The sequence below is a fragment of the Cyprinodon tularosa genome, unplaced genomic scaffold, assembly GCF_016077235.1.
Source record: "Cyprinodon tularosa strain WSP-4 unplaced genomic scaffold, ASM1607723v1 ctg187, whole genome shotgun sequence".
Classification (NCBI taxonomy): Eukaryota; Metazoa; Chordata; class Actinopteri; order Cyprinodontiformes; family Cyprinodontidae; genus Cyprinodon; species Cyprinodon tularosa.
In genome coordinates this window covers 178,458-202,403 of record NW_024038657.1, presented here as the reverse complement: position 1 = coordinate 202,403, position 23,946 = coordinate 178,458, and the positions used below count along the sequence as shown (strand labels likewise).

At 38.6% G+C, this 23,946-nt stretch overlaps 1 protein-coding gene across 1 annotated transcript; it reads right to left on the bottom strand.

The window, feature by feature from the left end:
- Positions 1–492: 492 nt before the first annotated feature.
- acvrl1 (activin A receptor like type 1) lies at positions 493–23,179 on the bottom strand. The gene is made up of 10 exons (XM_038282735.1): positions 22,585–23,179; positions 12,584–12,655; positions 11,264–11,509; positions 9,496–9,695; positions 9,312–9,411; positions 9,087–9,233; positions 6,459–6,734; positions 6,164–6,361; positions 4,145–4,275; positions 493–1,274 (listed from the first exon to the last, which is right to left on the bottom strand). The coding sequence occupies exons 2-10, from the start codon at positions 12,651–12,653 to the stop codon at positions 1,128–1,130; spliced, it is 1,515 nt and encodes a 504-aa protein (XP_038138663.1). The 5' UTR covers positions 12,654–12,655; positions 22,585–23,179; the 3' UTR covers positions 493–1,127.
- Between the last annotated feature and the right edge of the window lie 767 nt (positions 23,180–23,946).

Genomic DNA, 23,946 nt, shown 5'->3' with positions numbered 1-23,946 from the left:
GAATATGGGGCAGGTTTATAGCAAAACATCACAAATAATATCAAAGAATAGTAATATTATCTATGATCATTTTTAGATAATGTTATCTTTACAAGATAGTAGTTTTTAGATTTGTCAATTGCATTTTATTTATTAGAAATTTTAGTCTTAAGTTGCACAATTTGACATATGATGTTTGCAATATGAAATTGTAATATTTTCTATCAATGAATAACTTTAATTAAATCATTTCAGTGAGTTACACTTCTACTGAAGTAAAAGTGGAATTTCCAAATCTAGTAATGAATTCTTTGCACATTTGTATATAAAAAAGAAACTCCTCTGTCAAAATCAGTTAGCTTTTATGTAAAATACATTTTTGGAGATAATGTAGTTCAAGCTCGATGCATGAAACAAACAACCAAACCTCACTTTTAGGCCGAGAAGAAACATGAATTCTTCCATGTTTTATCTCTGATTCCCCCTGCTGGTCAAAAACAGAACAACAAGCACTAGTTTATTTACAAAATACAAAGCTTTATTAAAGGTTTACAACATTGCATGTCATTGTGTGATTTGCTACATTGACCATAGTGGTTGTGATGGTACATTTAAGGTTTACAGAAGCAATACAAAATGAATTTAAAACAATGCGATAAAAAATGTGTATAAAATGTGCTTTAATAAAGAAAATAACATCTCTTGAAATATATTTACACTTATCAATATTGTAAATAACCACTGAATCCCTACAAGCGTCAATTCTTTTAAAATATGTACAACTTAATAATTCAGTCTGTTTAATAAATGCATGTATAACCTAAGTTGAACATCTTATACATGTTCTAAGAATGTTGTTGACAAAGTCAAACTTTTGTGCTGTTATAATGGAGTCATTGTGGAAAGTCCATTTTAAAAGGTGTGAGTAATTGGGCCAAAATTTCTTATCCCGTAATGATGAGTAAAGAAATTCCCTTTATGACCTCCTGCTTGGAGAACTGTTATAAATTAGCTGTTGCAACCCCCCGCAAAACATTAGCTGTAGTTAAGTGCTCATGGAAACATCTGTTTTTTGGCTAAGCTGATGCCGTTTAACTTTTGCTGTTGGTTTTTGATTTGTTACATGATATTTTTTTGGGTGTTCTCATTTAGATGTCACGCTTGAGTTTCTCTATGCTGAAGTCGCTTTCGACATCCAACTTGGAAAGAGTCTTCTTAACCCTCAAGGCTGTGAGGCGGGCCGTTGGCTTTTGGAACCAGCACTCCTTCATGATCTTCACAATAGTTGACAGAATCTGTGCACACAAAGATATAATTAGAGCAAAAGCCAATGGCGATACATTCTTATTTATGGGTACAATATAGTACAGTTTGTTATTTTATTTCAAAAAGCATAGGCTTCCTTGTAGCTATGTAAAATACGGTGATTCGCAAAAGGCTTTATAGATAACAACAAAATATCAGCTCAAAGTAGCAAATAACTGAAAACTGAAAATAAATGTAACTTTTAACGTTGAAAAATGTGAAGTTGGATTTATACCGGTATTTCTTCTCAAATTTGATACCCCTAAATAATTCATTTTCAGCAGTTGCCTTCACAACCTTAGTGACTGCACAGCCGCCATATGACCAAATTACTGATAGGATGAGCATGCACAGCATGAAACAGAGCAAATGCCAAGTGTTAAATTGTAACTCTGGAAAAGACTTCATCAGGGTTACTGTGGGAAACTTATTTAATAAGACAACTATCAGCTGTGCCGGCTGCATATCAAGCCTTTAGAGTGGAAACAGTAAGCTAAAATATGACTTCCTGTGTTGTTTAGCACTAGATGCACAAAATTATGTACAACTGTAAATCTTTTAGATTGTTTAATATTCTGTAGAGCTCGAATCTCTAACTATCTGTTCTTATTTAATAAGACAATGATCAGCTGTTCCAGCCGCATATCAAGCCTTTAGAGAAGAGTGGCAAGAAAGCACAAGGAGAGAAGCCGATTGAAATTCCATCTGCAGAGGACACAGCGAACATGTGGGAGAGGTCAGATAAGACCAACATGTAACTTCTCTACTCTCATATGAAATGCGTTTTGTTATGGAATGCTGATGGTTTTCTTCTCAGTAAGGGCAGGGGAACTGTTCAGAGATTTTCAGAAGAGGAAAGGAAGTTAATTCAGTCCAGCCCTTAAATAAAACATTTTGGAGGCCTCAAAATGTTCGGGACTGAGGCAGGGTTTCTGTAATGAGTCCTGTCTCTTCCTTCCCGAAAAGCTGCTGCTTGCAACCCCATGATGTCACTCCCTGCTCCATCTACTGTACTGGCAATAAGGTCTGAGGGGTTACAATTGCAGCTGCTCCAATTATTGGGAGATGCTGCACCTGGAAGGAGCGCCATATATCCCTGTTTCTCCCAGTGGGTAACTGCCAGGTTCTTGAAAGCCATTCACACGAGTTGACCTTCCAGCAAACCTTGTTTTGACCTCCTGATCTAGATCTGTTTAGTTCTTGTTTTTCTCCTGCTTGCTTGTTGGATATTCCTTTTGGCTTCTGATCTCTGGACATTGACCCCCTGCCTTGCCTAACAACCAGCTCTGCTTGCCTCTGCCCATGTCTGGATTGTTTTGTCTATCATGTATAACCAAAGCCTGTATCTCGGATCTGCTGCCTACCTCTGTCCCTCACTAAAACCGTGCCCCATGAACTGCCTCTATGTGCAGGACCCCCAGACTGACTTTGACTCCTGCTAGCCTTGGCCTTGTCTAGCACCTTCAAGATTTGGATTGGTCAATCTGTGATCTGAATCATCCAAATGGAGCCACTGGAATAAATCATCAGAGCTAGCCCAACCTCTCTGCATGTGAGGAGAATTAGTGGCTTTGAGTCAGTTCACTTTAAACGCCACTGACAATTATTTAGCCACTAACCCTGTTCTCTTTGCAACACTAGTTTTTTTCAGTTCCTGGAACACCATTTTTAGTAAACATCATTTTTTAGTTAAATTCTTACTAAACTAAAACAAAAAAAGTATTGTGTTCTTGCACAAAAAAGGGAAATCGCTGAAGATCTTACAACAAACTGTTCTGCATGTTTACCATTACATGCAAATGATTCCCAGATATATTTAGGTCCATTGTTTTCTGATTCGTTGCGCTACAAGTATTTATTTTTATTCTTGTCTATTCTCAGTAACAACAGGACATGAGTCACTGTTTCTTTAGAAGAGCCTGCTCTATTTAGCCAAGTTTAATTAATGGGTGTATACAAATCTGCTTTTGAGTAAAAGTTGCTGAAATCATTTGATTCTATTTGCTACCAAATTAAAGCATGGTTAAGAATGGTTAAGAAATTAGTTGTTTTTTTAGCTGGTTGTTTCATTTTTTGAGAAGATTTACATGTTTGTGAAGATCTCCCCCTAAAACCTAAGGCAGCTGCTGCTCTTTGGTAAAAGTAGTTGCCTTGCAATCAGAAAGCCGTGGGTTTAATTCTGGTTTCCTCCATGGCCACATCACCATTTGTTCCTTGAGAAGCCACTTAAATGTAAATAAAAAAAAAAGTTTGTTCCTGTATAAATGCATTCGGGTTTGTCATTAAGACGACGTGAAATGGCTCTAGTGCAGGCATTCCCAAACTCGGTCCTCAAGGCCCCCTGTCCTGCAGGTTTTAGAGGTTTCCTTGCTCCAGCACAGCTGATTTTAATTGAAAGCTGATTAACAGGCTTTTGGTCTACTGCAATCATTATAACCAGCTGTGCTGAAGCAGAGAAACCTCTAAAACCTGCAGGACAGGGGGCCTTGAGGACCGAGTTTGGGGATGCCTGCTCTAGTGTAAAGCCCTCTGATTGGTGGCTTAGCCTTATAAATCCATCAAACCAAATGAAATCTGTTAATTGATCTGTATTTACTGCTGTGCTTGGAGGCAAAATTTGTAATAATATAGAACCTCGATTGAAGGGTGAGAGATTTTTTAAAGGGGGAAGATTTCTATGGCAAGATTTCTGTTGCAAGAAAGTTAATCTAGATCTGTATATAAAAAATAAGAATTAGAACAGAAAATTACAGTCATTACACAGCTTGAACGATAAAAAGCAGAATTTCTGCTCCAGTGAATTGATTCCCAAAGATAAGAGCGTTAAGTTGAGTGTGCGTGTTGCACATGGAGGGCTTACTGGGTGGGAGTGGAGTCTGTTGTGCAGGCTGGGCCTCTGCTGGTCCACACACACCACCTTCTTCATCTCCTCAAAGCTTGGATCTGAGGGCACCAAGTCAAAGAAGGGGGGTCGGTACTCTTCAACAATCCCTTGAGGATGGAAAGGAACAAAACAGCACAAATTTAATCACAACTATGAAAAATAACGACATGACAACAATGGCAGTAAAGAAAGCAGTAAATGTTCTCGCCATCAAAGGTTCTATCCACTTCTTACCTGGTTATCCTCACATATATTTCCAGAATACACATTTATCCCTGATACACGGTCTGGAATAACACACTTCAAGTTCAAGATAAGCTGCAGTGGGAGTTTTTGCAAAGCATGTTTGATTAAACAAAACAACAGCAGAGATACCAGTTCCCCCGTGATTGTATAAAGACCTTCCCCCACATGTATATTCATCTGCACATTGTTTTCATATCAGTGGATTGCGTAAATGGTTGAAGTGCGTTTATAACAAAAACATGTGAATGGGCATCTGGAGCATGTAAAAGTGAGTGCTGACACCAGATAATACTGTTTATAATTACTGCAGCGCTAATCATGAGAGGGAATAGTAGAGACAGACACAGACAGGAAAAAAAAGAAAAACTCTGACATGATAAGAAACATTTTGTGTGTATATTTCTCCAGGAAAAAAATGACAGGGGAGAGACTTTTGAAAGTTTTTTAATACTTGCAGGAGAAACATATTCTAAGAGGTTAAAACAAGAAATAGAATAAAAATAAAAACGAATGCAAGGCTTAAAAGAAGTTTTCCTTTTTTCTATACTGTGTGCAGTGACTGCTCAGTGGTGTTTTCTGGATCACCGGGAGTATAATCTGATAACATTGTTTAGTGCAGAAGACAAAGCAGTTTAAAAGTTGGGTTTTGCATTTAAACTTCATAGAACTAGATGGGTGGTTTTGACAAATGTGTTTTAGCGAATGAGGAAAAAACTGTTATTGGATTTAATCTGACAGTTTGGCAAAAAAGTAAAGTGGTAGGTAAAAAATATGCATGACATGCATTTCAGTTAATGCCCCGAACCTAAAGACCTATATTTTTAGGTCAGGTTCGAAGAAGTCTTGCCACAGCTTTTCCTTTTGATCTAAGTCGGAACTTTGAGTAGACCCAGTTCAAACAAATGAAAATGCTTTCAGAGAACCCAATAAATTGTTGTTCTAGCTTTATGTTCAGGTGTATTTTCTTGTTTTGGCCTTCAGGTTTTAAGACATCAAGATTTTTCCAGATTTGCCTTTTATTTAGATCAGTGATCCCAGAATTGTCATTCTGTATCAGGAGATTCGATGATTAAAGACAAGACAATGTTTCCGAGTTTCATGCTGGCTATAATTGTGTTTAGAAAACCATTCTCCCGGACCTCTCTGTTGTGTTAGTCTATATCACCCGAAAATCAAGTATCTTTCTCCCTTCTCTTCACGTTTATAAGCTGTGGCTAATCTAAGAAGGTGTGGGTCCCTGGGCTGGATTGAGTTTTGGTGTCCTACCTAGTCAATTTTTTTGTTTATGTGGAAAATACACCAGACTTTAAATCACTGAAGCTGGCCTGTGTTTGTAGGGATTCCCTTTATTTTTCTCCTTATTAAAAATATTCCTTCATCCACATAAAAACTAAGACAAATGAACATAACATTAACTGGAAGAAACAAAGTCACTGACATACCCTAAAAGCACTGAGGGGAATGATAGGACTAATGCAGTTGGGGTCAAAGGATTGAGTTAAAGGTCAGACTATGAAAGTGTTTAAATAAGTCTGATTTTACTAATTCACAATCAAACAAATAAAAACTCCTTATCTGATATGTGTGCTAAAAATCAATAAACTCCAGGTCCCAGCTATAGAATACATTTACCCCAGTCTATCAAAAGATCCCGATTAAAGACATAAAGTTTGGGTTTTAAACCTTAATATCTAGTTACGTTTTTTATAAATACAATTTGCAAAGCTCTGCATCTTACTGTTAGCTTACCATTGACAATAGTTCTGCGGGTTATTTCCCAGAAAACAAGACCAAGGGCCCAGATGTCTGTTTGCTTGTAAGACTCAAAGACATCGACTCGAATCGTCTCATCCAGCACTTCAGGGGCCATGTAGCGCTTTGTCCCTACACGAGGATTGTTGCCCACATCCAGGTAGTCATGAGACTGAGAGTGCATTACAGCAAGACCTGAATAGAGGAAAAAAAAAAAGCAAAGTTGATTGTAGGAATAAATGCATCTATGAGGACTTCTTGCTTAGCATCTCTCCCTCAGTGCACACTTTACCTAGATCAGCGATGCAGCACTGTCCGTTCCTTTTCACCAGGATGTTTCTGCTCTTGAGGTCTCTGTGGGCAATTGCTGGTTTCTCCTGGGAGCTGACGATCTCGGTGTGGAGGTGGACCAGACCACAGGCTACTGAGAGGCACATCTTCAAACAGCCCTCTGGCTCAAGGCTGCTGTACTGCAGGAAATCGTAGAGTGAACCCAGCTCATGGAAGTGAGTGACGAGCCACAGCTGGGTGCTGGAGTTTTTGGATGTCATGTCGGAGGCTATGAAGCCTGAAGGACAGGACATGATTTTTAAAGTACATGAAATAAGAAGGACTTCTAGGTCTTTATTATAGTCAAACAATTACATGATAGGTGTCCTCTTAAAACAACTATTTATCAATGCACTGTATCAGTTTCATTGTACAGTTTATAGAAAGAAAAGAAAATGTGATTCACTGGATCAGTCTGATTATTTAGGAAAAACAAAGACAGAAATTAAAACAGACATATATGTGCTAGAATCTTAGCATACTAATCAATGATTAATAAAAACAAAGTAAAGATATTGTGAAACAAAAAATATGTCCAAAAAACCCCCCAAAAAAATAACATTTAAAGGGACACTATGCAACATTTTTCAGTTAATTAATGTGTTCCATAACGTTATGGATGATTAAATGAGTCATTTCAGGTTGAACAAAGGTATTCTCGGCCGCCCTGGTGGTCTGTGGGGGAAATACTGCACTTGCAATTGCAGGAGCACCGACCCGCACCCACAGGCTCAGAAGTCTCGTGAGAGTCAGTCTTGCTTTACGGCGAGAACTGCTACACCCCCCAGTTAAAAGCATTCTCGTTGCTAGCACAGTGGCAATCTTTGTGCAGTTATGCTACGTTCACGCAGCAAAAGCAGCAAAATCGCATCTGCTGCTTCATTTTTGCTGCTTGTACCAGTTAGTTCTGACGCGCGGCTGAAGCAGCTTTGCTGCTCTGGCTGCAAAAGTGTGTCTGAGGCGCGTTGGGCGGAGCTTCACTATCCTTTCTCTGCCTTGCAGCTATATTTGCTGTGATCAGTGGGAATAAAGTAGTTTTAATATGTTTTTAAGTGAGAAAATACACCTGAAAACGTAATCAGTGCAGTCAGTTCATTCAGATTATTATCCTGCCTTCAATATTTTTTCTGTCGGAGCCGCTCAGACCCCCACATACCAGGGATGCGCCGACAGTATGGATCCCTTCATCAGCAGCGGTTCACCGCGGCAGCTGGTAGGTGTTTTTCATCTAAATAATCCAAACTGCATATTCTGCCGGCAGATTTCTGCATTTTAAGTTAATTTAGGCGTCAATAAACTGTTTAAGAGCAGTGATCATCAGCGTTGTGTCTCTCTCCCTGCGTTAAACGCACCCGACGCGCTGCTGCAGCCGCTCAGACGTGCTGTGCCTGCAGCTCAAAACGCGCGCGTCAACCATTGACTTTGCATGTAAACTCGCTGCTTCTGTCGCGCCAGCTACATCCAGTGTGAACGCAGCGTTAGTCATTCGCTGCTAAGCTCAAAACAACCGCGCCTGGCTTGACGGAGAAACCAGGAGAACAGCTGAGCATATTTACGACAGTGCACTTTTACTTTCGCCCTCTGGGGGGAGCCTCGCTGGAAAATCAACACCGGTTGCATAGTGTACCTTTAAAGAAAGCAAAATTTAAATAATGAGTAAAGAAAAATATAGAAATATAGCTAATAAATACAAGAAATTTATGAATAATTAAATTATATTCATGTATAATTAAATTAATGTAACAAAAAAAGCCGCATTAAAGAAAATGTAGTAAAAATAAAAAATAAAGGCTAAAGAAAATCAATAGATTTGGAACAATGCATCATAGATACACCATAACAACTAAATAAAACCATTCCAATAAATCGTGTTCTTCTTTTATAATGAAGTGAAGCTTTTTGAGTGTTTTTAGTGAAAACAGACACCCGTCAATAAAGTGACCCAAGGTTATTTTTAAACTAGAATAGTACAGACGTTTCTGTCCTATGCCATGGCCTTCCTCCCCAAAACAGCATTAGCTATTGCTTCTATTTGTAAGCCAAAGGATACCGCTACGATAGATGTAAAGAAAAATGTACTTCTTGTATGTTTTTCCTAGAATTCCTAAAATTACAACCGAGATGTTTTCAGTTATAATTATATATTATTTTATGCTGTTTCATATTGGCACCAAATAACAATGTTTTTAACAATCTACTGATTATGAGAACAGAACAACAGATGTCTAGCAAGTGTGTGTGTGGTGGGAGAGCTGTCAGCACCATATTCACATCATTATCCAAACTCAAAAAGCCAAACTCATACAAGTAGGCTGTTGTAAAACAAAAACAAAAATGTGTATCAGTGACCTGTCAGCCAAAGTGGGATAATGTTTTCTAATATATTTAGAAAGAGAAAGTGCCCTAAAATGTATATTTTAAGTCCCTAGGTTTCTAATGTCATTACAATATAATTTCTCACCTTAATATTATAATATTAAACGTTATATTTTATCACAATGTTAAAAAAATAAATCTGATTTAGCTATAGCGCCCCCTGGCGGCCCCCACTTTAAAAACCATTGGAACAGGACAGTTCTAGCTGCCATACCCAGGATGTTGTCGTGACGCAGTTGCACTGTATTGTAGATCTCTGTCTCTCTGAACCAGGACTGCTCGTCCCTGGAGGAGAAAATCTTGACAGCCACGCTTTCACCCATCCACGTCCCCCTCCACACCTCGCCATATCTGCCTTTACCTGGATGAAAAAGGACAGGCTTAGTCAGTCGCAACTAAAAACAAGATGAAAAATGAGAGCAACCCTTCAATAACTGACCAACACACTCAGCCAACGAGATTTGTCTAGCCATCGTCCTTTGGACCAGATATGGAAGGCCTGTTCCACTTCCTGATGTGCAAAACTCATCAAAAATTTCCTAGAAACAAGCAATGCAGATGTATTAAGGAGTAAAAACAGTAATTTCACCCTGTCCCATTAGAAAATAGCAGGTGTTCCTTACACCGTATGTGGGGTCGTTTCCAGCGGGGACTTTGACCATGAGACCGTGGTCTTCGGGGTCCTTCAGCTTGCAGGGCGCCCGTCGGAATCGCAGAAATAGCAGAACGCCACACACGCTTATAGACGTGAGAAGAAGCAGCAGAGACACAGCGATCCACACCTCAGTTCGGGGCAGCTCTGGGGGTGGCGTCGGCTCCCCATCTGAATATAGAAATAAAAGATTAATTCATCGACACACACACATAGACATGCACAGTCTGAAAAACCTATTACAACCTTGCAGGACAGGAGTTTATGTATTCTTTCTTAAAAAGGGTAAAACAGACGGATTGGATACAGGTCAGTAAAATACAACAATTTAACAATAAAAGAATTTCACATATGATGTATAGTTTCCTTACACAGTGTTAGGGTTATATATATTTTTATAGAATCAAAGTAAGGACCATTAAAATGCGTAGGATAAAAACTAATAATATGCAATAAGAAGGCATGCTATGGCTAATACATGAAGATTGCATATGCAAGTGATAAACTGCAGAGTCAGCACAAAACAGATTTTGTGATGATACAGCCTTATTCCAATATGCATTTAATTTATTTTCCTCTCATAACTCCAGTAATAACACCAAAATGACAACCTAAAATAAATATAGTTTTGATGTTTTTGCAATTATCTATGTAAGTGGTTTTGTTGATACATAACTGGCAGCAGTTACAGCCTTTGTGCAGTTTCACCCATGACTCATAACCTCTGCATAACCTCTCAAGCTCCATCAGGCAGAACAGACTGGTGCGCAGCCACTTTTACTTAAGGTCAGATTTGGCCTCAGGCTACAGCTTTGATATTGTTCCTGTATGTGAGGGGTCCTTGTCCTGCTGAAAGACAAAATGTTGCTCCAGTCTGAGGTCAAGAGCACTTATGAGGTAGTTTTCCTCATGGATGTCTCTTTAAATGGCTACATAGATTTTTTCCAACTTTACTAACAAGTCTTCCAGTTCCTGCTGCATATAAACATCCCCATAGCATAATGATGCCTCCATCATGCTTCACTGTAGGAATGCTCCTGGCCATGTTATGATCAGGACCTGGCTTCCCTTACACATTAAATCTTGCCTGATTAGAACAGAGAATATTTATATATTTATTGTGGTCTGAATATCCTGTAAGTACCTGTGGGCAAAGTGCCTTGTGGCTTTTATTATTGTGCTGATATCCTCTGACCACTCTACTATACTGGCCTTATTGGTGGACTGCTGCAGGAAGGGTTTTCCTTCAGAAAAGTCCTCATCTCTTCAAAGAGCAACACTTGAGCTCTTCCAGAGTGACCAGAGGGTTCTTCTTCACCACCCTGACTCGGGTACTTTACCCCAGTCGATACCTCCAGGTACCTCCAGACCTCTTGCATTTATGATTGATAAAGGCCATTTTGCTCATCCTAGTGTTAATTAGTATTTTAATTAATAAATTTTGGAATAAGGGTGAAACACAACAAATTAAGATGGTGAAAATGGTGAGATTCCAGGTGCACCGTATGAGTTTCACCTTTTAAAATGTGATAAACGTTTTAAATTACATTGTAATTTACTAAGATACATCCTTATAATCAGTGATGAAATAGGGCTGAAGTACTAGTTTGCTGAGTGTGACCACTAGGGGGAACCCCTTACTATCTAAGATGAAGCTGAGGTCCTTCTACTAAAGCATGCAAACAAAATAAAAACATGATATTAAACTATATTGTAAAAGGATGACTTCGGGTACTGACTAATATTTGGAGGTGGTGTGATGAAGGCATTGCACTTTTCCTTTTGGCAGCAGTGGACAAAAAAGCCAGGGAAGGCGCCTGAGCACTGCTCTCTAAAGTGCTTTTTGGAGAAACATCCTCTTTCCTCTATGTCCTTTGTCAACGTGTAGAAACAGTAGTCTCCTATGCATGTCCCATTGTTGCATGTGCCTTTGGAGTTCTCACAGGTACACAGCAGCATCTCTTCTTCACCGCCATCATGGGTTTCTAAAAACACAAGAAGAAAATTATGTTAAGAGTGAAAATAAAGTCCCATCAGAAGACAGTGAGATAAGAAAATGAGAGAACAAAAATACAGCCTTTCTTCTGTAAAATCATTTTTCTGAAATCATAGCACGGAGGCCAGAAATTACTTCCTTAGGGGGAAAAAAATGCTTATTAAAGCCGGAAAATATGTTAACCTCACTTCCCGTGTTGCATGATGCCACAGAAACAGTCAGCTCGTGTGGTTCACCGAGAGGTAACTTTGGTTTGAAATGACAATCTTCTTGGAATGAGATGACAGGGTTTAAACGTACAAGCTCAAGTTATTTTTAGGCCTTAAAATATTCAGACTAAAGAGGTAAATAGTAACAGCAGAAAGTACTCCACAGGTACTTTATAATCCCAAATAAAAGACTTGGTAAGTTACTTACTTTTATTTTAGTATTACATTTTAAATGAGAATCTCCTTTATATTTAGCAACGATATATAAAGATATAAAGAGCAACGTATTTCAAGTGTTTTTTTTTCTAATAATCTTAAAAGATTGTGGTTTACAACTAAGAATGCCTGAAGTAAACATTTTTTATAAAAAATTCTCATAAAACTAAATATAAACTATAAAACAAAGGTTTTAGATACTTAAACACGTGTTAACCATAAAGAATTTTTTATTTCCAGCACATGAGCTGTGCCCTGCAGTAATCAGTTTATTTTGTGTTATACATGAGATTAATTTCTGGAATTGAGTAACTGAAATACCAACAATATTCTAATTTACGCAAGTATTAAACCACTGCAGGAATGTGACCTTGTTTAAACTGCCAGAGGTCATTTTGGACTAAAAGGCAGACAGTTGCACATAAGTAAGTAATTTTCCTCTTGAAATGTTTTTTGGAAAATCCTCCGCCTCCCATTTACTCAGGTCATCATGTCAGGCATCTAGTAAACACCAACCTTGTCTAAACTTGTTGGTTGGATACAGACCTTTTGTTCCAGTGGATCATGTTGAACTATTGCTTAATAAAAGAAATAGATGCTTCATGGGAAAGAGACAAAAAAGGTTGCTTTTAACTCACCTGCCTGAATGTTGGAAGTCGAGAGAAAAACTCCTGTTAACAGAAGCGTGAGCAGAGCAGACCCTCCCATCACTGTAAAATGAAAAAAAAAAGAAAAAAGACGTAAAAGAAAAAAAATGTCAGTAAAAGCTTTTTTTTCTTTCATTTAATTAGAAGATAAATGTTTGACAAAAGCAAGACATATCAGCTGCAGCTTGATTTCAGTTTACAGAGGGTAGCTTAATAGTTGCGTCCATGAGGAGCTGAGCTGTGGCCTAAACCGGGGCCCTAAAGGAAGCTATGAGGTCAAAAACAACAACCAGAGGATCCAGTCTGTCTGACTGTGTTTTAATTGCACTGGGTGGGAAAAAGGGGGTTTAAAGGAAAGAGGGCTGAAAGGCACTTGAGTGTGTTTTTGTGTGTGTGTTCTTGGACTGCTTGTGGCACTGTGCTACACGGGCTCCAGGCCTGACGACTCCACAGCTAGCCTGCCTGCAGAGTAAATATTGATGGCTATGCTTCCTGCCACTGAGTGGCCCCACCCGGCTGGCTGGCGAGACTCGGGTCTCCTTATTGTTTAGGGCCGCAGGGCTGGGAGTCACGCAAACCAGAGGCCTGCAATACACACTTGTGTAAGTGAAGAGCAGTTGAAATGAAATTCATTAAAAGTCAAAGGATGCAGTTTGTTTGCATCAGTGACTATTTGTTAACCTTTTCTACCAACTTTTCATCATCTACAGGTGTTTTTGGTTTGGATTTCTTTTGTGTTCCTTTCTAATTATTGTTGGTTTTATTATTGATATCATGGTTACATCATATACGTTTAATTTCTTTCTTTCTTTTATCATTTCTTGTGTGTTTCCATCTATTACACTACCGTTCAAAAGTTTGGGGTCACACTGAAATGTCCTTATTTTTGAAGGAAAAGCACTGTACATTTCAATGAATAGTCTTAACTTTAAAGAAATACACTCTATACATTGCTAATGTGGTAAATGACTATTCTAGCTGCAAATGTCTGGTTTTTGGTGCAATATCTACATAGGTGTATATAGGCCCATTTCCAGCAACTATCACTCCAGTGTTCCAATGGTACAATGTGTTTGCTCATTGGCTCAGAAGGCTAATTGATGATTAGAAAACCCTTGTGCAATCATGTTCACACATCTGAAAACAGTTTAGCTCATTACAGAAGCTACAAAACTGACCTTCCTTTGAGCAGATTGAGTTTCTGGAGCATCACATTTGTGGGATCAATTAAGCACTCAAAATGACCTGAAAAAGAGAACTTTCATCTGAAACTCAACAGTCTGTTCTTGTTCTTAGAAATGAAGGCTATTCCATGCGTGAAATTGCTAAGAAATTGAAGATTTCCTACAACGGTGTTTACTACTCCCTTCAGAGGACAGTACAAACAGGCTCTAACCAGAGTAGAAAAAGAAGTGGGAGGCCGCGTTGCACAACTGAGCAAGAAGATAAGTACATCAGAGTCTCTAGTTTGAGAAACAGATGCCTCACAGGTCCCCAACTGCCATCTTCATTAAATAGTACCCGCAGTAGCTTGTTTGTGCTGAACATGATTGCACAAGGGTTTTCTAATCATCAATTAGCCTTCTGAGCCAATGAGCAAACACATTGTACCATTAGAACACTGGAGTCATAGTTGCTGGAAATGGGCCTATAAACACCTATGTAGATATTGCACCAAAAACCAGACATTTGCAGCTAGAATAGTCATTTACCACATTAGCAATGTATAGAGTGTATTTCCTTAAAGTTAAGACTAGTTAATCTTCATTGAAAAGTACAGTGCTTTTCCTTAAAAAATAAGGACATTTCAATGTGACCCCAAACTTTTGAACGGTAGTGTACTTCTTTATATTCCCTTTTCTGATTTTTTTTTTTTACTTTGGCTACTAGCATCATTAAAATAATCATTTAGCTCTCCTTGTATTTATTAACCCCCCTCAGCTTCCTTGCTTTATTAAGCCACAGCTGTTTTACATCTCTTTGGATCGGATAATTAGGTTATTTTATTGATTTCCACCCCGTCTCAGTATTTAAGCTCCTGGTTTAATATTGTTCCCATTAAGGGCTCATTATGTTTGAAGCACGTACAATCCACACGGAAAATGAGCCACCCATCATGTGTTCAGCACAAACTGCAAGCTGACAACACCACACCACATGAGGAAGTAGAAAACACAGACATTTACAACTTTCTTCTTCTTCTTTGTGCTGTCCAAGTGTGACAGTCATTTCTTTCCAGAAACTTTTCCACCATCTTTATGGTGGTATCTAGGAGCTAATTCACAGGATTTCTAGATCTTTACATTTGTAACTCACCATGTTTTTCTCATGCAAATCTTTCCATGTAGTTACAGAATTTCCTAGGTGTGCGAAGCGGAAATTCTGTCCGCACAGAGTAAGAGGCATGGAAGCCCAAAATGACGTAATTTTACCTTTTTCCAGCTTAGTCCTGTCAAGGTTGCGGTGGGACCTGTGCCTATCTCCAGCAGTCTATGGGCAAGAGGCATGGTTAACCCTGGACAGGTCGCCAGTCTGTCGCAGGGCAACCATGCACACACACTCACAACTAAGGACAATTTAGAGAAGCAAATTAATCTAACAGTCATGTTTTTGGACTATGGGAGGAAGCCGGAGTACCCAGAGAGAACCCACGCATGCTCAGGGAGAACATGCTAACTCCATGCAGAAAGGAACCCGGAATCAAATCCAAAACCTTCTTGCTGCAAGGCAACAGTGCTGCAAACTGCACCATTGTGCAGCCTTGGTCGTGCACATGTCAAGCATAAACCAGGCTTTCCTTTGCCTTTCCTCCATGTCCTGATGTTCTTGTCATTGTCATTGAATTTCCTGTTATATTTTACTAAAAGTTGTACTTTTGCCATAACCAGCCTCTGTGCTTTGGTCATGTACTAACAATACAGTCCAAGCAAGATTTATTACAGTGGGATTTGTGAATTCATAACATCCTGAAAATACATCTTGAAAGAAGCCAAGACATGAATTAGCCTTGATACAGAAATGTTTTGGACCAATGAAACACAGTGACGTGTATGACGTCAACTCATTAACCAGTGTAGAATTCAGTGTAGAATTCAAATTGAAACACACATATCAATCTGGTTTATACCAGCTTAGTTCTAATCTTCAAGCATGAGAAAACTTTATTTTAACCAAGATTGTATATAATAGGCCCGCATGATTAAGTGAATATCACTGAAGTGGAATATAAATGATACATTTCATAACATTTTTCATAAATAATGGACAACCAACTCCAATCAATTATGCTCTCTGCAAACCAGGACTTTATAGAACCGGAAAGTCTCAAGTAATAAGAGGCTAAAGAAGTCGTAATTGCCATAGACCAAAAGCTGTCTTTTTATTAATTAAACAGGTGTTTGTAGTTTAGATTACTTATTTTATTGCATGTTTTTAGTCTAAATGTAAATCTGGAAAACATAGAATATAAGACTGTTTAATCAGTAAATAAAAAAACAATAAGTATAAAAAGTCCAGGGCTCCCTGGCGCCTCTAATTCAAGCTCCATTTATTTATTGTTGGCTTAAATGTGACCTTTCTCCATCTGAAACACGCGTCTATTAAAGCTGACATACAGAAAAGCATTTTAGCACCTGCCAAGATATACAAGCTTGCCTTTGTGCTGGCTTTCTTATCGATGTAGTGCCCCAGAGTGTTTCTGTCTCTGCTTTGCTTGTTTTCTCTGTAAATGCATGGATATTCTAAAGCCCCAAACCGTGTATGTTAGGTTTATTTCCCACATTTAAATCTCATATGAGACCTATGTGCATGCAGGTTTGTGTCTGTGCACTTAACCTAGTGCCTATTGACAGCTAGAATGTAAGTGGCATCTGACCTTTTACAGGATTATAAAGCTACCAAAAGAGCCACAGAAGACATGTGACAATAATTTACACACCAAAAAAGTATAAGTCCTCTCCCAATATGTTTTAATTTTACACTAACATCTTTTCTACAGAAAAGATCAGTCTGTGCTCCATGCAAACAAGAATAAACTTCACCAGATTTATGCAAAACAACTAATCTCACTTCCCCTCTCCTATTCATGAACACATTTTTTAACTCATAATTTCTGTTATATTCACAAATATACAGTGAACAAACTAATAACAACAGTGATGAAAAAAAGAGGGAAACCAATGATATAAAGGTGGGTATTACAGTTGCTTAAATGCACTAATAATTCTTATAGTTGATCCATTTCTTCCATCTCTGATCAAATATAGCAATTTTTGGTCTCAAGAAATTAGTGATTTTTTTTTCCACTACAAAAACTTTCTCCATACTCCCTTTCCACCATGACAGTGTTAAAGGGTTACTCATCAGCTAGCTCTTTGTAAGGGCTTTTCTTGCTTCGAAGAGCTAAAGATCCTCATTTTTGCATGATTATTTCAGAACATGAACCCCAGATACACTTTCCAAAGGTTCTTTGAAGAACTTATAACCAGACACATGCTTTATTTCTTTGGAAAGGGACACATGGGAATGATTGACATTCACGCAAATAGACCTTTCAACATAACAAATAAAAGATGCCTCAAAAACCAAAAGAGTTGGTTTTGTCCATCTTTAGTAATGCTTTTATGTCTTTATAGTCACTTCAACATCAATGTTTATTCTTCAGCATAATTTCTGTAGGGGATCTCATGACTCTGTACGGGCTGATCAAGCACCCCAACTTTGGAAATCAGTGGTCCAAAACAGATAGAAGTATTTTGCAGTCGACAGATAGAATGTCAATCTCACCTCAGACATTCCCAGTCTGTTCTGTTGCCCTCGGTAGGTAACTGTCATGATCTGGCCTGTTTGCTCTCCCTTAATTAGTAATTCCTCTCACCTGCCCTCTTCCTTCCCTGCCTCAATCATAATTTATTCCTCTCACCTGTTTCCTGTGGTTTATATTCAGTTCAGCCTGAGCATTCAGGGCCAGATCATTGCTTGTCTTTTTGTTAGTCTGTCCAGTTTTATTTGATTCATGTCCTGGATCCTAGCTGCCAGTGGATAGAGGGTTTTAGTGTTTGTCTTGTCTCCTGATCGTCCACTGTTCCTCCCCTGTGGAGTCCTCTGGGTTTTTGGCTCATTATGGGGGGAGGTTCAGTTTTTATCAAAGTAAGCCTGGCTCCAGGGAGGAGACCAGTTTAAAGTCCAGCTTCAAGTTCCGGTTCCTATGTCTTGTCTCGGCTACCCTCTTCCACTGTGCCTGCCTGTCTGCAACTGATCCTGTCTGCTCCTGTGCGTGACCACCTGGTCATGCTTCTGGTCCCAGTCTGACTCTGAACCCTCCTGGAAGCCTGTGGATGCCTGGAAGTCTGGATCCTGCCACCTGTCTCTGTTCCTGCCTGATCTGGATCCTGCCTGTTCCTGTCTGTTCTGGATCCCTCACCAGGATCAGCTTCCAGCATGACCTCTGGGACTGCAGCACTGGGGACACTCGTGGTCTGGACTGTTAAACCAGAGTGTCTGAGATTGGGCGGTGCCCCGCCCCCTGCCTGCAGTGTCCGTGAGCCACAGCTCCACTTTTGTTTTGCTTTTATTTTAATAAACCTTTTGAACTTTCCTACTGACTGTCTCTCCTGAATACTGGGTCCATCTGTCCCCGATTCATGACAGTAACATGTATTTCACATATGCCTAACCTGACGTATTTAATTGGTAAAACAAAGTTTATTCTATTCCCCAAACCGAAAAATACGTTTTAAAAAATGGAAAAAATGGACAGACATGCCTTTGATGACCTGAACACAGCAGCCACCAATGGGAGCTACCAGTTGTTTGTCAATACAGTATAACAGATGCCAGTTTTAGAAGCTTTAGAAGTTTATTAGAATTGAATTTCCACTGTTGAATGGGATTAAAAAGTAAAACTAATATGTTTTAGTATTTCTTATTTTTGTTCCACTGTTAGCTTAGAAAATATGTGCTTTGCTATATACAGATATCAACAGAAAATCAACATTTTGTCTTTATGAGAGTTGTATGTTTTTAATATTTATTCTAAAACCAAAAAAAAAAGGTTGCCTCTTTAAAATAGCAAAAAATCAACAATTTCTGATATTTAACAAAAATACAAAGTTGTCTTTTATTAAAAGGTCATGTGGCATTTGCGGCTCCAATCGACTGAGCTACACTCACGGCAAAATGTCTCTTTGAATTTTAAAGGTTGCAGACCATTGGTCTATATGAACAACCAGTGGCTCATTTCATGACAGATTCCTTCAAGTTTTCAAAAGGTACGTTTAAAAAAATCAGCTTAGAGCCGATGCCAAAGGCATTTTGGTAACTCTGGAGGAGCTGCAGAGATCCACAGTTCATGTGTGATAGAACAGTAATAAACAGCATAGTATAAACATTTAGCTCTTGTGGAAGAACTGCAAGAATGAAGCTATAATAGATAACATTTGCAGTTTGCCACAAGCCTTGCAGGAATAAAAAGCAAACATGTGGAACAAGGTGGTCTTGTCAGATAAGTGGTTTACCTTTCAGTACAAAGAAGATGAAATGGATCAAATCACATCACAGTCATGAGTTAGAATGTCTTAGTCAAAGTCCATATTAATCTAACTGAGAATCTATGAACATACTTGTACCTTGCTCTGTATCAACCCTCAGTTTTACCCACGTTAGCTGAAAAAATAAAAAGGTAAAAAAGAAATGTTTGCAGTTAACATTGCACACAGTTGCAAATCTCAGGCCTTAGTTTAGATGTGTCTCTATAAATACATCAAAGTGCAAAGTACAGGAAGCCCTTTCGCAGCATTCGTTTTTCTTTTTAAATAAAAAAAGCATGAGATGCAACAGAACATAAACCAGATAAAAAAAACTGACATTTCATTGAAACTTTTTTCTTGTCCTGAAATTACTAATCACTTCTTTTTTACTGAAACTGCACATGGTTTAACATTTTCTGCAGATTATACTGTGTTTCAAAAGGAAACCAGGCCATAAAGAGCTTTGTCTTTGAAGCAAAGTGTGAAAACCTGTCTCTGATCTCTTCCAAACCTGAGCAATCTGATAGTGATGTATAACGGCTCCTATCTTGAGAAACTGTCTCTGTCTGAGTTGAAGTGCAGAAGTTGAACTTGATGTGAGGAACAAGCTCAATCCACAACAGATATGTCTTATCTACCAACAGAGAGTACTTCCTGAATCATGCAGGGTTTCTTTTCTGTTTAAATATAACCTTAACCAAAAAAGGTAACCTCAATGGTTGACCTCAACACAACAACAACTATACAAACAGAAAACATGTGGATTTAAGGGGGCCGCTTGAAAAGCTATCATACCACTGAAATGTTTCTGAAATCTCAGAGCAGAGGAATCACTTCCCCGGCGAACAGAGTTTATGCTTAGCAGCTTTCCCTTCCAAGCTTACTCCTGTCTGTGTCCATTCTGTCCAAAGCTACACCCACGTGACCCCGGTAAAAACATCCATTGTCATCTTTTCCTCTCATCTGCATAGCAGCGACTCAGGGAGGCAGAGCTCTCATTCCATCTGTGTGCTTCCAGCGGAGGGATGGTTTGGCAAATTCGTCTTTGGGCCTCATCACTCATTGGCTTTCTTTCTTAAGATCAAATGTTGTTCCTCACAATGCATTTTGTTGTGTTGCGGTAAAAGTGTCTATAATAAAGCCTTATGGTATCTGAATACCTGAGATGTAAAAACTGTTGAAAACAAACTGGTTTGTTTCCTGCTTGATCCTGTTTGTTTGTGTAGAGGTGAACAGAACAAAGCAATTACAGCAAAACAACACTACTGTGAGGGTTTTAGGATGTAGCCTCGGTATGAGAACTCTGGGTTGGTTTGTTTATAGAGTCAATGGGATTTTCCCTCGATTCAACACTGGTATGAAGTGCTGCAAGGTACAACTTCTAGTAGCAAAGTACAAGTTTCATTATTGGCATCTTATTTTCTTAGCAACCTTTAAGAAATCCTCCATTATTCATCGGGTATATGTTGCAGAACATTTTGCATTTAATGGTGCAGAAACACAAAATGTTTTAACATGTGGTTTTTCCACTCCTGGCACACCTGACCAATAAACAGACTGAATGTTCTTTTTTCGACATTTCGATCAAAATTAGCCAAAGGTTCCTTAAAGAAAATTTGAATGAAAGTAAACCAGGTGAAACTAAAACTTTTCCACTTCTGACAGACCAAATTTTTTTTGGATCTTGAATGCAAAAATATGCAAAAATGTGTTTATATATATATATATATATATATATATATATATATATATATATATATATATATATATAATAAGTTGATGGATATTTAAAAAATTGATTAATCAGGATTAATCAAATACATTGTTTCAGCCATAAAGCAGACACAGGCTTCTCTTAACCAAACTTGTCATGAAAGCTTGTCTGGAAAAGAAACAAGCAAATTCTTCAGACTCTGCCCTTTGCTCTAAAGACATAAGAGGGAAAACAAAAATGGGAATTCAAAAAAGAACATGATGCACATGACAGTCTGGACGACACACACCTAACGAGCAGAACGGATAACCCAGCGGCAGTCACATGGAAAGATGACCTCGGGCTGGAGGGTCAAATAGATCTGAGAAATAAATGTTTGTGCTGGTGTGAAATCAGCTGAAGAGAAACAAATCTGCCAACTATTTGCCTTCCCTAGTCCGCTATTGGTAAATAGATCCCACCTATGTGTTATTGAGTATAAATCTAATCTCGCTCAGTAAAAGTTTCGGTAATTTTACAGAACATTAAAGAGCAAATAGCAGCACAAAAACCACAGAACTCAGGAGACAGGCTAGCTCAGACAATAAGCTTAAAGCGTTTCTAAGATAAGCGTTTTAGTCTGACACCTCGAAAAGAAAATTTTTTTGAAAACTACACATTTCCCAAAAGGTAGATCTTTTATCTACTTTGGCAGGTTGAGCAAATCAAAGAAGTGGCTGCAGATTTACCTATCAGCACTGCACTACACATAATACAACAAAATACATCCATTGTTAAGAAAGTCATGCAAAATCGAGTTTCTAGTATGCCACAAGCCATGGAGAGGAAGGAGGTGCTCTGCTTAAAGTGGATTAAAACATTGTGTGTATGGCGTTTGCACCACTCAGCAATCATATGCTCCATCTGACAGAGCTTGAGCTGTTTTGCAAAAAAGCAGTAAAAACGTTGCAGGTGTAAATGCAGCATAGAGCTTTACCCAAATTGACTCTGGTAGGCTGAATAGGAACATAAAGCACACTTTTCAGACGTTCAGTTGTTTAAAAAGAAATGAATCTGAAAACAAGGAGTTCTCTTCAATTTTGAGTCTTGACATAAGAAAATATGATGAATCTAAAGAGGCAGACATGCTTTTAAAGCCAACAATATCTATGCAAAACAGTAAAAAAATGTTAAAAAGTAAAATGCATTTTAACTTGTGTTATTTAAAAATGATGATAAGGCCAGTGACATTGAGACTTTTCCATTTGAAATGATCTGATTATTCATAATTGATTGTTGCTGGAATTATTAAACCTACACTTACCTAAACCTATATTAAAGACCCACTCATAAGGCAAACACCTGCATTAAAAACCTGGTTATTACATGATGCTGGACCACAGCAGCATAAACATATATATATATATATATATATATATATATATATATATATATATATATATATATATATATATATATATATATATATATATATATATAACTGTTGTTAAATCAGATTACAAATCCTGAAAAGTTCACAGTTTGTATGATAAATCACTGGGCATTATAATGTCTGAACCTAAATCTGTGTGCTGATAAGTGGAAAAATAATAAACGGTCTAAAGGGGTTTACACCTGTTCACATCTGGAAACTTGCACCGCTTTAAAAACCGATTTAGATTAAGGGCACTCCAACATAATCAACCCCAAATAGTCTAGCATGGGAACAATTTTTACGGTTTTATAGAAACATTTCAGTATGCCTTCCTTACCTGTTTTCTGCTCCTCTTTAAATGGACAGATATAAACGCCACACGTCGCCCATATCACAGGAATCTGGAATAAGACATTTTAAAGCAGCACAGGAGGTGAATGTGGCCTCATGAAGGAGTTGGAGGGCCCAGCTGCAGATGTTTCATCTCACATCCTATCTGCGCTCTCGATGACGAACCAGCCGCAGTTTCTAAGAAAAAGAAAAGTTTCCCCTCAGCGCTTCTAACTAAAGCCCGATTAGGAAGAAAAAAACAAAAAAAACAAATTAGTGGTAAAAAAGAAAAAAAAAGAATAAACGATTAGGAAAAAGAAAGAAATGAGCCACGGAGCTGGTTGTCTATCTCATCTGGGTCCAAATCTGCGCTGATAAAACAGGAACATGGTCGCGGGGTTTGGGGCCAGACTCCTTCCGCTCTGACTGGCTTCACACTGGCAGATCAGACTCGGTTCCCTTTAAGTACGAACCCTTCAGCTGCTGTTCCCGATTAAAACTCGAGATTAGAGATTTTTAAATAGTTGTAGGCATAGAGGTTTTTTTTTTGTCCCACCCCTTATTGTTCCGTCCGCAGTCTGCGCGCCTGGAATGTGTTCTCTTAGCGGTTTTCCTGTTGCTCACTAAACCTCTCATTTTCCTTTTCCCTTGTGGACTGCAAGGAGAGGAATGTGCGTCAAAGAGTTGCACAAGCTACAACAAGAACTAGAAACAAGGTTTCAATCTTCAATATAAGATGAAAAATGGTTAATGTGTTAATAATGAATGAACCATAACCTGCTAGAGTGATAAAATCCATGCAATAAGTTTAAAACTGCACTATAAGCTGACAATAAAGTAGGTTCCCAGATGAAAATTTACTGTTACACAGAAATAATATTCTTATTTCTAATAGAAATAACAGCATAATCCTTAACAAAATTATTTCACACAGACAATTACTCGAGTGACATATAGGGCTCTTCTTATCGCACCCCACTCTAGACAAGCTTTGACTCTCCTTGAAAAGGTTTTTAGAGGATTTTGTTAGGAATCCAGTTTGTGTGGGTTGCTTGTGTGTTTCTTCTCCCTCCACCACCAGGTGGTGCCCTATCCTCGTTGGGCCTCCCTGCAAACCTGCGGCTCGTTGGTTCATTACTGGAGGAGTATTTGAGCAGTGGGCTGTCACTACCTCGACGCCAGAGTGTTTGCCAGTTTTGGGAAGCCTTCCTGTGAAAACTGGATACCTAGACTTTCTCCCTGTGTAAGGAATTACTGAGTTTCCACTAAGCAGGGAAAAACCTCCGCATGATCCATTCAAGTCCCCATCGGTAATCCAAGTGACAGTCCGCTCCATTACTCCTCTGGGTCCAACGTAAGTCTACCTGTC